General features: G+C 41.7%; 1 protein-coding gene across 3 annotated transcripts in view; it reads right to left on the reverse strand.

Moving 5' to 3' along the window:
* Positions 1 to 1269: 1269 nt before the first annotated feature.
* Positions 1270 to 14026, reverse strand: part of DAG1 (dystroglycan 1) — a 91898-nt gene continuing 79141 nt past the window's right edge. For all 3 annotated transcript variants that reach the window (XM_027837012.1, XM_027837013.1, XM_027837014.1), the window contains exon 3: positions 1270 to 6390. In XM_027837012.1, the coding sequence (XP_027692813.1) occupies positions 3988 to 6390 (2403 nt within the window). In that variant the 3' untranslated portion in view covers positions 1270 to 3987. The remainder of the gene's footprint in view (positions 6391 to 14026) is intronic.

Consider the following 14026-nt stretch of genomic DNA (forward strand, 5'->3'; position numbering starts at 1 on the left):
CCTTTCCTAGTCTTCCTTAATCTTACTCCCTTTCCTCTGAAACTATCCCTAATTTATGCTGTTATTTTGTGTGCACATGGTTTATTTGAATGTTTTTTCCCCTTAGTTTGAGGGCTGGGACTTTTTTCTTTGTAACCCCCAGCACTTAGCAGTGTATGATACACAGTAGGCACTTAATGTTTGTTGGTGGTGACTGGCGCTTTTCATTCTCATTTCTTCAGGTGTCCATATACTATCCTCCCTAATGGGCTGGATTTCTTGAAGGCAGGATCATTTATTTATCAAACCTAGCAGAGTCCTGTGTAGAATACATTTTAACTTGTTGAATGAACACAAATTGACGGCACTTGGCAGTCTTGACACTACCAAAGCTTCTGTTGAGCTGATTGTAGGAACTCTTACAATTACAAGTGAATATCTCCAACCCTCAGATACATTTTAAACTGATGCAGAAACCAATCTAAATGCAGAAACCCAGCAGCTTTCCTGATAGGATAACTTGTTACAGAATCCCAACTCTACTTAATTTTTCTGCCTGGATGACCATGGACAAGTCATTTTTCCTCTCTCCCAGAAAGAAGTATCCTTATTTGTAAAAGTAGGGGCCTGGACTGGCTTTCAACTCTCGATCCTATAAACTCACTGGCCATTTATTCAACCTGGCCCTTCAGGAAGTTCTTTATATTTCATCTACCTCCCCAGAGAAGTTGTCTACTTTAGGCTAAAAAAGCCACAAAACATTAAGCTACAAGTGCTACCAACCCTTATTTGGCCTCTAAAATGTTCAGAACACTTCAATCCCTCATTAAAACAATAATGAAATATTACAATTGTGATTAAGTCTTCATCTTTGCTTCTCCTTTATTTTCTTTACGGATGACCAGGAGAGAAATCTCCCTAAGACTCCAGAGAAAGAGGGATCTTTGCCTAATAGCCCTTTCCTCAAGGTTGAGAACTTGGGCTGCACAGAGAGCTTGAGCCCACAGCTTGACCACAATCAGATCTTTCCATACCCAAATTAAGTACAAGCTACTCACTCCCACTTCATGCATGCCATAGGATGAATTCTAGAAGAGAGCAGCAACACAGCCAGATTAACACCTCCCTTTCCCTAGCTCCAGGGATGCTATAAAATTGCATGGGTGCTGGCCCACCCCATCAAACTGACGTGACTGATTGGTCTTGGCATTGGCTGCTTCTACTGTTGAATGGAGAAAAGAAGATCTGACAAGGCGAGGTGCCCAGATGGAACAGCTCAGGCCAGCAGGATTATAGTAAAGTACACTGTTTTTATTTAGTCTGATATGTTTCTATACAGAATGCAGAAAACACATCTTCTTAAAATCATATGTAAGGAAATAAACACACATCAGTTGTTGGTGAACACTTTTTAATAAGATCTACTCTCCACATTACAGTGCCTGATGGCTGACAAGAGGCAGCCCTGGTGCAAACGGGAAGGAGGTTGGCTGAAACAGCATTATTATTATTATTCTGTTCACTGCCCCTTCGCCTCCAGTTTCTATGGTGACAGGTAGAGCCAGGCCTGCACCATCTGCGCATGGCTGGGATGGAATGGTGGGGTTGCTGGGGTAACGTGGCTACTTAGAAGGCCTTCCACTCAACTTGCTCTGGGGCTTTTGAAATGTTATTTAATTTTGCAAGGGGCCACATAATGTCTGCTGGAGTCTACAAAGGGTAACTGGACCAAATCTGGCCCCTACATATGTGCGCCTGACTCTTGTGCTGGGAACATCCCCAGCCCATAGAGCTCACTCAAGATGTGACCCAACACTGGACAGAATGTGCCTTGATCTACTGGGCTCCCTTCATGAGATCCTCTGCCTCCCAAATGCTTCTGGAGGAAGGGCCACATCCCTAGGGTCCCTTTTTCCTGTGAGTGGATCAAGGAACCAACCTCATAGCTCCCACTGGGTTAAGTTGGTGACAGGCATAATAAACACAGATTTAGGAACTGCCCAGCTCAAACACAGATGTAACATCACTAGCTTCTCGTCAGAAAAATCTCTTTAAGAAAAACACAGTAGAAAATGTCCCCTAGGCAAATGAAGAGGTGAAGGCCAATGACCCTCCCAGCCATCCTTCAGGGGCAGCCCACAAACATAACTTTGCAAAACAGTCAATATGGCTTAAAAGTGTCTGTTGGGTGTGCAAAGTGAGCTGGAGTCTGCGCACCCCCCCCCAAGGAAGGGAAACATTATTGCAAAGGATTTTCCTCCCTAAAATGTACCAAAAATAGCTTTCAAATGGCCAAGAAGGTCATGCTTAAACAATTTAGTCCAAAGCAGAGAGAGAGAGAGGAAAAAAAAAAGTGGTGCAGGCACCTCCAGAGTGCCTCAAGTCACAGGACAAAGACAAGTTAAGTTCATCCTAAAAAGGCAAGAAACCCAGACATGGTTCTAGAATCAAAACAACGACAGAAAAGAGTCAGAATGTGAAAAGCAATCAGTCCCATGGAATCAACCCTAAGAAGCTAAGCTCATACAAACTGCTGTAAGCATTACCATTTTTTAATCTTTTTTTATAATAAAACAATTTGAGACTGTATCAAAAATTTAGTAAAAAAATTAGATTTGAGAGTCCACCGATTTTTACTATGAACTATATTGCTGGCACTTTTCTTCCCAATCACCAGACAGCTTTCAGCATGTTGGAGTCCAGAAACCTGGGGATGGGAGGGCCAGAACAAAGGAATGAGATGCTGTCAGAACACAACTGCCAAGAATTTGAGAGTAAGGAAATAGCATCACACTACATAAAAATATTGCATCTTCACCAAAACATCCCCCACTGAGTGTTTCAAAAACATTTTTCTTTAAAAAAAAAAAAGAAAAGAAAAGAAAAAGAAAAGAAAGAAAAAAAAAGAAAAGAAGTCAATGCAGTCTAAAACTAACTCATCATTTCCAGGAGTTGCCCTCCTTGCTGGTGGCCTATTTTCACCATCGGAAGCGCCAGGGTCACCAGGAGCAGCGCACCTCTGCAGCCTCTCATAGTTATATTTCCATCCAACAACTAATGCCCCTTAAAGCTTGCCTAGAGCACACAGGGAGGATTGTCTGGCCTCGTAAAGTAATCTCTGACTATCCAGCACCAGTACCAGGGGAGAGTCAGGGAAGGGCTACGTCAGCAGGTCTGTGAGCTCACTCACATGAAGTGCCCAGAGTTCTTCCTACAATCCACAAAGATGCCCCAAATCAGTCTCCGGCTTAACCGAGGAACATAGTTTACATTGTGTGAAAAAATAGGATTCCTTTGATAAAAAATACTGTCCCTTGGTCTTCTCTAACTAGTTTTGAAACACCCTGGGAGCTTATTTTTAGCAAAGCAGGGCCCCCTCCCCCACCCCACAACCCCACCCAAAAACTATACATACAAGTTTAGGTAAACAGCAGATTAAATGTAAAAATGTAACATTAACTTCTGAAAGTCCTTTGATTTTAATCTTTAGGCTACTTTTTCCATGTTACATCCTGCAGCTAGACACACGTGAACAGAAGGAAAAAAAACAAAACAATAGTACAGTTAGTGTTAAAGGCAAACAGAGTGCACCAGGGATGGAATGTCCAGCCCAGTGTCATCTGTGAGTCCGTCCATCCATTCATTCCATGCTCTGTATCCATTGGTGCTTTCAGAAGCTGGCCATCAGAAATACTCATCGGAGAATTCTCTATGAACAAACAAAAGCTGTTAGGCAAAAAAAAAAAAAAAAAAAAAAAGAAAGGAAGAAAAAAAGAAAAAAGAAAAAAAAAGAAAAGAAAATTTTAAAAGTCCCCCAAAGTTCACCAGGCCACTTTGGAGTAGTGTAAAAGAACCAGAGAGGGAGGGTTTTTTCAGGCCCTGTATGTGGGTGTGTGTTTGGGGTCAAGTGTTGATTTCTGGTTGGCAATGAACTGTGGGCCATCAATCCCTATCAACAACACTGGTATGGATCTCCAGGCCCCTTCCCTCAAAGCTCAAGACTTGCTGTTAAGGGGGAACATATGGAGGTGGTGACCTGTAAGGGGTCATGTTCTTCGGGCGTGAGCCTTTTCCCTCCATAGGGGCTGTGAAGGGTGGGGGGGGCTGATAGGGAGGTGCATTAGGGTCTTCATCCCTCAAGGGGGTATACTCTCCAATAGTATCCTGGTTCAATGGGGTGGTCTCTGGCATGTTCTGGTTTGGATATTCTGGAGGGGGGAGAGGAGCTTTTTCCTCTTGTAGGATCAAAGGCATGCTAGAGGAAGGGGGTGGCTTAGAGTCATCCAGTTCATCAGCAAAGATGATTGGCACGCCTTTTTTGATGAAAGTTGCTTGGTCTTCAATTGTGAGCTTTCCTTTCCTTTTCTTTCGGTAACAGATCATAGCAATGATACCAGCAATGAGCAGGATAGCAGCCACCACCACAGCAGGAATGACTGTATGGAGATAGACGTCATCCTCACTGCTCTTCTCAGGGTCCTTCTCAGTCACAACTGTAGGGGGAGCTTCTGAAGGGATCCTTCTGTCTGCTGTTACAGGAATAAACTGGATGTGTCTACAGCTGCCTGATCCTGTCACAGAAATGCTCACAGCCTTGAACTCGGGCTCCAAGGTATTAGAGAAAACATGACGAGGTTTTCCATCATCCTCCGAGATTCTCCTGCTCAACCCTCGGATTTGTTCCTTGGGGCAGGGATCCAGAGGCAGAGTATTATTTGTCCACTCGACCACAATGGAGCCCTTTGTGATGTTCTGCAAGGTGATGGTACTGCTATTGCGGTCCCCAAAGGCAAGAGCCAGTTTCTTAACCAATATGATTTTTTTATGAATGTCATTGACCACTGAAGCAGGGTCACCAGTGAATTTTGCCTTAAATTTGGCTGGAGACTTATCTCCCTGTGGACGCTTATGTACATGGATTTCAAAGGCATCCACAGCTGAGAGGCCCCCTTTATCTGTGGCATGCATGAAGTACTCGTGCTTGCCCAGGTGACTGCTGTCAGGCAGCCCATACATCAGCTGACTGTTGCTATTAAATTGGACCCAGGACTTCTCCCCTACCATCTGCTGCTCCCTAAGCTTCAGAGTTAGCTTCAGCTTATCTGTAGTCGTGTCTTCCTCATCGTAGAACGTATCTAAGGGGATTTTCACCTCAAAGTAAGTGCCCACCCATGCGTCCACCCTATCAATGTGGTTTTTCAGTGAGGGGGGCTTGTTGGGTTCACCCCCTCGAGTTGTGCCACTTGTCGTGGTCCGGGTTCGAGTTGGTGGGGAAGCCGTTTCCAATCTGGTGAGAGGTGCTTTGGTTGTGACCCTGGGCACTGGCCTCGAAGTCCGTGGTTTTTTGGTAGGCCTTCGGGTTGTAGCAGTTGAGGAGTCTGTGGTTGAAGGCGTGGCTGGTTTCAAAGTAGTTATTCTTGGTTTCTTAGTAGTGGTGGTAGGAGGTGTAACAACAGCAGTGGGTTCTATGTATCCTGGAATTGTTGTTGGCCTAATCTGGCCAGGGACCGTAGTACCTGTATCTGCTACTCTGGTAGGCTGAATTGGTCCCAGGGTTGGGGTCTGGACAATGGCACCTCGTGTTCGAATGGTAACTGCTGGTTTTCCAGGGACAGGATCTCGTACTGGAGGAGCTGCAGTTTCTGTAGGAGGTGCAATGGCTGGAGAGGTGGGTGTAGGAACAATCCTAGATGGTGGTTCCTGGAGAGCAGTTGTAGGGGGTCCAATGGCAGTGACTGGTGTGGGTGTAGCATTAATCTGTCTCCTTATCCGTTTTGGAAAATGAGGTTTCTTATTAGCAATATGCCAGCCTACAACAGGATAGCCAAGCTGAGCAGACATTGTGCCTTCTTTAGCTGGAGTTTCCACACTGCTAATATTAGGGACACTGTTTTGGTTTAAAGAACAACCTAGCTTCCATGACAGTAAGGCTCCATTTTCTACTACTTTTTTTGCATTTCCTGGGCCAGCCATGAAGGCTGACATGTCAAAGAGTCTGTTATTTACAACTGGAACCAGTTTCATATTATGTAGTTCTACTTCCGAAAAACTTTTCATCCTGTTTAAGAGCTCTACCCTCTGCTTTGGTGTCATTTTTGTGAGATCAGCATCCAAAATTACAGTCAGGATAGTCACTGGCTCATCGGCACCACACACAAATGGAGCAGCTTCATTAACATCTTGGGATGCCACTCTTACTGACTGTGGCTCACTGTGATCTTCAGGATATACTTCAATGGAGAAGACATTCCTAGCTTGGGGCACATAACTTCCATTAGGTGCCAGGTGCATGGCATTGACAGAAATGTAATGTACACCTTTGTCTGTATCGAGGGGAAGACCTTCCAGCATACGGCTCTCGGGGTCCCAGTGCAGCCAGGAGGGCAAAACTTCTTTCCCAGCTTCTGACATCTAGGAAAAAAAGACAAATAAACAGCAAGTTAATTTTGCCATTTAACTGCATTGGGAAAGATTAGAAACAATTAATAAAATTTAAATCTAGGTTTAAACTCCAATATAGCAGGCCTTACACTGGAGATGCAAACTCCAGCTGGGAGGGGAAATTCGTCTCCCACATAATTGAGGGTTTACCAAGCTTTACTGTGGCTCAATCATGAGGCAGAGGGGCTTCCTGAATGGGTTTTCATTTTAAAATAATCCATTCTAAGTTAATAATGGATGCCTCCATCTGTGGTACCTCAGGAGCTAGAAAGGCAGAGCATTGGCAATCTGTCCTGTTAAAGTCACAAGTGGATGAGTAAAGGGTGAGTACTGTAGTTTGCTTGCTTATTTCCTAACCACCAGAACATGAATAGGTTATCTACAGGGGCAGGGGAGAAAAGCAATAAGCATGGGCCTTGGGCCTTCTTTTCATAGGGCACTTGAAAAGATAGCCAAAAAAGGAACTGTGTGTTTCTGTCAAGCTACTACTGTTCCTACTGATGAACCTATTTGCAAACTCTGAAAGTCTTTGTTTTTTCAGGCATTCGCAATGTCCAGGCATACACACATTTAATAACTCAAGGATCTGTGGGTTTTGTCAGCATAGACACTCCATCTACACTGATCACAACCTCTCTGAGACCTACTAAACTGTCTTTGAGAGTTGCTATGGCTGAAAAATTCATCACTCTTTGGGTGACCTCTCTGAAGATAGTGAAGCTGGTCTTTAGACAACAGAAAGTCTAGGCCCAGATGGCTTAAACACATGGATATTTACAGGGAACTAACTGGTAGGCCAGCTGCTGAGACTCCAGGTCATTTTTCTCACCTGTACATACTTGGGAACATTCCTGCAGGTTACCTGATACAGAATACAAAGCAAAAGTTCAGGTTTGTCCTGAATCTTACTCAAGCAAAAGATTGTCTCCTACCAACAGTTTGAAACATGGGAGTCTCTAAAGTTTTCTGTTTTTCAGAGCCCCAGAACTGAAAGGGGCCTTAGAGGCCAACAAGTTCATCCTGTACCTGAACCAGAATCTCCTCTACAACATCCCTAACAAGTAGTTACCAAGTTCATGTTGGAAGACTTTTGGATAAGGTCACTTATATCGTACATTCCCACATACTAATATTAACAATGCCATTTGGGGGCAGCTAGGTGGCTCAGTGGATAGAGCACCAGACCTGGAGTCAGGAGGACCTGAGTTCAAATCCAGCCTCAGATACATAATACTTCCTAGCTGTGTGACTCTGGGCAAGTCACTTAACCCCAATTGCCTCACTAAAAAAACAAACAATGCCATTCAAAGGCTGAGTTCACTCTGCTTTTTGACAACTCTACATCTGCCACTCTGCCCTATTGACCCACTGCTCCTAGGTCCACCCTCTGACTCAGTAAAGCACAACTCTGATCTCATATGGCCGCTATTTAAATACCTAAAGACCAACTGTTTTCTTCACCAAGTTACACTGCATCAGGTCCTTCAACAGATCATTGCAAGGTTTAATCTCAAGGCCATTTACCATAATGGGCATCCTGTTCTGGAGTCTCTATCTTATCAATGTTCTTCCTAAAATGTGGCTAGAATACCCAATACTATAGATATGGTATAAAGAGGGCAGAGTACAGCAAGATACTAATATCCTCTCATTCTAAAGACTATGTTTTTCAATGCAACTTCAGATCGCCCTAACTTTTTTTGCTTACCCTATCATGCTGTTGATTCTTTTGAAACTGCACTCGACTAAATCAACCAGCAATTTTAAAATTCTATACCAGGCATCATGCTAGGAGCTAGGGATAAAAAGACAAAAATTAAACAATCTCTGTTGTCAAGGGGCTGACATTCTATCAGGATAGAAACACATATACATATGTTGTTGCTGTTCAGTTGTTTCTGTCATGTCCGACTCTTCGTGACCCCATCTGGCATATTCTTGGCAAAGATACTGGCATGATTTGCCATTTCCTTCTCCAGCTCACTTAATAGATGAGGAAACTCAGGTAAACAGGGTTAAGTGACTTGGCCAGGGTTACACAGCTAGTAAATCTAGCTAGTAAAAGGTCAAATCTAGCTAGTAAAAGCTAGATTTGAACTCAGGAAGATGAGTCTTCCTGTTTCCAGGTCTGACACTCTATCCACTGTACCACCTTGCTGCCCATGTTTATATATAGGTATGTAAAAAATAATTAGATTTTTTTAAAATACTAGGAAATTTTGAGGGATAGAGGCACTAGCAACTGAGGGGAATCAGGAAATACATGATGAAAGAGGTAGCATTTTGAGCTGAGCTTTGAAGGAAACTCCAAGCATCTGAGACTAAAATTTCTAAATCTTTCTAAGAGAACTGTTATTTAGCCATATCACATTGCCCCCATTTTGCCAAGACCATACTTATGAAGTTGATTTTTAAAACTATTTTAAGTTTATTTATTCCTATTAACTTTTATTTTATATTTAGCCCTAGTTATAGCTTGTCAAGGTATTTTTGGCACACACTGTCATCTAACACATTACCTATCTTCCTTCCAGTTTTGTGTCATCTTGCAAATTTTATAAGCGTTTTATTTAAGCCTTCATCAAAATAACTGAAAACAGACCAGGGCTAAATATATCCTCCCGGGGTACTCTACCAGAAATCTACTTTGGTGCTTATATCAACCCATCAATGGTTACTACCTGGATCTGATCATTCAATCAATTCTAAATCCACTTAATTGTAACTCACTTCTCTCCACCTTGTCCACAAGGACAGCATTTGAGATTCTGCCAAATGTTTTGTTAGGTAAATTAGATTTTAGTCAACTTACACAGCTACCACCCTTGTTCAAAGGCCTTCATTACCTCTTGCCTGAATAACAAAAGTATTCTAACGGATTTCCCTGATTCTAGTTTCTTTTCTACTCCAATTCCTCCTCCACTCAGCTGCCAAAATAGATTTCCTTAAAGTTGAGTCAACAAGCATTTATTAAATGCGTACAATATGGCAAGTACAGTGCTAAAGTGCTGAAGTGTAGGTCATCTCCCCTACTCAATCAATCCCAATGGTTTCCTTACAGCCTCGACGATCAGAAAGAACTTGGTCTTTTTCTATCTTTTCCTTCTTTTAACATTATTCTCCTCTATCCATTCTGCAGTCTACTAATACTTATCAACTTCTTGTTCCTTATACAAATGTACGTCTAGAATATTAATGCTCTCTTTTTACCTCTTCGAATGCCTGTTTTCCTTCAAGACTCAGACCATCTCTTTCAAGAAGTCTTTCCCAGTCTCCTCAGATGCTAGTGTCTTATCCACCAAAGCTACCTTCCAGCTATTCAATTTTTTGTTTGTTCACACCAATTTACGTATATTTTCTCCCCATCAGAATATAATAATGGCAGAGATGGCTTCTTTTTTTCCTGTGTATCTCCAGTGTTTGGCCCAGTGTCTGATAGTAGATGCTTAATAAAATGTTGGTTACATCTAAACCAATTCCCCAGATTTTCCAGTAAAGTTGTTTGTTTTGTTTGTCCAGATATACCTTATCAGTGTGGGGTAATTCACAATGCAAAAATGCCTTCCCTTCTGTCAAAGATAGTGGACAATTTTCCTGTATCTTAGAGTTGTCTGGGATTCTAAAAGACCCCAAGTGCCTTGCCCATGAGCACATAACCAGTAAGTGTCAGAAGCTGAATCTGAACCCAGGTTCTCCTGATTCTAAGATCAGTTGTCTACATCTATTATAACACATTGCCTCTTGAGCTTAGCTTTTTTTTTAATCAGTCTAGTAATCCTGTCAAAAAAAGAAAATGAGGTTTAGTCTGTCATAACTTGCTATCTACAGATGAAACATATTGACTTTGACATCAGTGCCTCCCTTTCTCAGATGTTCACAAATATGTTTAATAATATATCATAGAATGTTGCTGGCAATCAAAGTCAAGCTCACTATCCTACAACTTGCAGATTTCATATTCTTCTATTTTTTTGAAAATTGAAACATTTGTGCTACAAATGTCTAGTGTCAGACATCCCTCAAACCAACAAACACTCTATATCTAGTGACAGATATCACCCTGAAGTATACATAGTTTTATTCATCATAAATATAGGTGGAACATGCAACTATACTCCTAGAAATTGTAATGAGACAAATGATTTGCAAATCATAAAGGGCTCTATAAATGTGAGCTATTATTTGCCTCATTTTCTAGGAAAAATAACTTTGGAAAGCCTCTACTTTAACAAGAGCCACCACAACCACCTCTATTTATATAGTGCCTTAGGTTTACAAAACATTTCATAAGAGATAAGTAATGCTATTATTTTCCCTACTTTATAAATATGGAAATGGAGGGTCAAAGGAGTGAAATCACTTGTTTATGGTCACATAGCTAGCTAGTAAGTGACTGAGCTGGGTTTCAAACCCAGGTTTTCTGACTCTGAATCCTGTGTTTTGTTTTGTTTTTATTCTACCAGGCTGCCTTTTAGAATCACTAGCTTCCTTTAAGTCTCAGGATTAATACTCTTTCCATTATTTTCTCAGACCTTACCTGATCCTCCAGTTATTAATGCTCTCCTCCCAAAATCATTTTGTATTTATATGTGTACATGTTTTATCTTCCAGTAGAATGCAAGGTCCTTGAAGGCAAATACTATTTAATCTTTATCTTTGTGTCTCTGGTACCTAGCATATCATATGCACCCAATAAATGTTTGTTGAATTGAATTGTCTTGCCACTCTTACATCCTAAGTTGGCTCAAGCACACCACTTTAATTTTTAAGTTTCAAATTAATAACTCAAAACAATATAGGGCCAGGACAGACCCTTGAGATACTCTACTAGAAACCAAGTAAAGGAATGTAATAAAAAAAAATACCACCTGGAAAAAGCAGTGTGGTATAGTGGATGGAGAGGTGATCTTGGAGTCAGGACAACCTGGTCTCAAGTCACTGGCTTGAGATATACTAGCCATAAGCATGGCTTAGTTAGCCTCTCACTTAACCTTGCTCTTGAAGACCATAGGTTGCAGACCATCATCTACAATGGTAGAGTTCCACTGCTCTGGAGATCCTTGCACCAAGGAAATATAAGGTCTGTTTCTTCTCTACACACACACAAAAGACAACATTATCATCACATGGAAGTATCACAAGGCAAAAATAAAAATACTCTTGTGAGGATGCTAAAGATGGGAGACCAAGTTGATATGTTTAAATATCTGTGTAATACCATCTCTTACATATTCACCTTGAGTCTGCAGATTGAGTGCCCAGAGAGAGGATGACTACACTTCAATTCTAGAGGTAATCCTGTGAGGCTCTATTTCTCTTATTCCTCCTTCTACTACTATTATTATATATGGTTCAAGAGCCTCCATCAGTGTATTTCTCAATAACTCAAAGAGCTAGTAAACATAATTAGCTCTCAGCAAAGGCCTTTAAGATGACATAGTACAAAAATGATTATAAAATATTCTCCTCATAAACTGGAGTGCATTCTCCACAAATATATACCATGTCTTATGGAAGAGGGGGCACCAACTTAAAACATAATGGTAATGAGGCGGATGTGTAGAATACATGCGTGTCAAGGCAACTCAACATCTGATACTTCAGAGCCTAGAAGCCTGTTCCTCAGGGTCCTCACATGGTTCCCCCCCCGAGTTCAGCACTGTGCTAGTCAGGTTGCTTAGCAGAGTCCCCAGGGTCTGCTCCCCTCTACTGTCTGAGACTCCCTTCTCTGCTTCCAGAGGTCCCAGTCCTTTAAGCTGCTCCTTCCCTCCAGTGATTATCTGTGTATCTGTCTCCACTCTCCCCTAGATACAGTGTCTCCTAATGGTTAAGTAGCTTCTCTTCAAAGCTATACCAGCTGTGTAAATCTAACATCTGCTGAATTAGCTATTTAAAAACCCCAGAGATACAGCAAATGTGTTTGCTCAGCCAATGGGCATTTTCCCCTTCCTGACCTAGAGCTATCTGTTCTTCAAACAGATCAGGGCTAGAGGCATCTTCAACAGTCAGCTGAGCATCTCCTTAACACTTTGTGATTATATTCAGGGCCTTCAACGATCACAGAAACGGAGGTGAGGGAATCAAAGGATCCTGGTTTAAAGCTGGAAGGGACTGTTGGCTCAGAGACCCTCCGGTCCAATCCCTTTACTTTACAGAGGAGAAACAGACACAGAGAAGTTAAGTGATCTGCCCCAAGTAAAATGTCTGTGGCAAGATTTGAACTCTAGCTCTCTATTCACTGGGGTAGGGGAAGGGAGAGGGGGGCACGTATCCCCCCTTATACTTGCTTTCTTGACCAAACTTTAATGCACTACAAAGCAAATGGCATCTCTCTCCCCTTTAGGGAACTTACACAAAAGGCAACAAATCTGAATTCTAAGAAAACTTTTAATAATACTCCTCCATAGTATAGTGTGACTTTGTAATCTTGGGTTTCCTACTCCCTTAAAACTCATATGTCTCCAGATATTGAGATGGAAATGGGTTTCAATAATCTAATGCAAATCTATAATTGAGCTTTTCTGAATGAGCATACAGCTTCATTTCTCTTTAGTTTTGCAAAGCTCATGTGAATTTCATAAGATGCAATATCTTACAAGATGGTCATATAATAAAAACTAACTTCTGATATTGGACATCAAGCTTCAACATCCTAGAATTCTACTTGACTTCTGAGAAAGATAAATCGGATAGCTCATAGGGTTATAATGATAAGCCTGAAAATTAAAACCCACTGAAGTCTTCTTTCTATTCCAGTGTTTGTTCTCAGTCCAATCTAAGCTGGCTGTTTGTACAAGAATTGAGTGTGCTTGACAGAAGGCTTGAACCCCCCTCCCCACATCCCCCTACAATCCAGATGAAGTCCAGTCTTGAAATCTGAGTTCTTCTCTGTAGCCAACAGTTCTATAAGAAGGTTCCTAGGAAGTTCTGGTGTGTGCGTGCATAATAAATTTTGGAGGACTGAGGGACCAGCTATAGAATGAATATGGAATAGAGCTGCCTCTATCTTACACTTGTAGTTGAACATGTAATCTTCTATTTTATAAGTTCCAGAATAAGTCAAATTATATGTGCCACAAATGAAGGCTCAAAGCCTCTGAAGGACAGTTATATGCAGGACTCCCAATTTTCAATGTTGTCCCAAGATCACAAATGTCTTGAATAGGTTGTGTGAAAAAAAAAAAAACCGTAAGAGACAAGCCCACTCACAAGAACTGATCATTTTAAATGTTTCCTAGTTGTTCCCCAAAGTTTCTTTCACAGTTCTCATGCCTTTCTCACTCCAACTCAAGACACTGTTGTTGTTGAGTCATGTCTGACTTTGACCCCATGTGGGGTTTTCTTGGAAGAAATACTGGAGTGGTTTGCCATTTCCTTCTCCAGCTCATTTGAGAAATGAGGAAACTGAGGCAAACAGGGGTAAGTTACTTGCCCAGGGTCACAAAGCTATTAAGTATCTGAGGCCAGATCTGAACTCAGGAAGATGAATCTTCCCAACTTCAGGCCACAGAAGCTACCCAACTCAGACACAGCCAAGGGGAAATATGTCCTCCCAGTTTCTAGTGTATTTAGAAACACTTGGTTCCTCCTTTCATTCATGCTCTGG

The sequence above is a fragment of the Vombatus ursinus genome, unplaced genomic scaffold, assembly GCF_900497805.2.
Source record: "Vombatus ursinus unplaced genomic scaffold, bare-nosed wombat genome assembly UNPS02014820.1, whole genome shotgun sequence".
In the NCBI taxonomy this organism is placed as follows: domain Eukaryota; kingdom Metazoa; phylum Chordata; class Mammalia; order Diprotodontia; family Vombatidae; genus Vombatus; species Vombatus ursinus.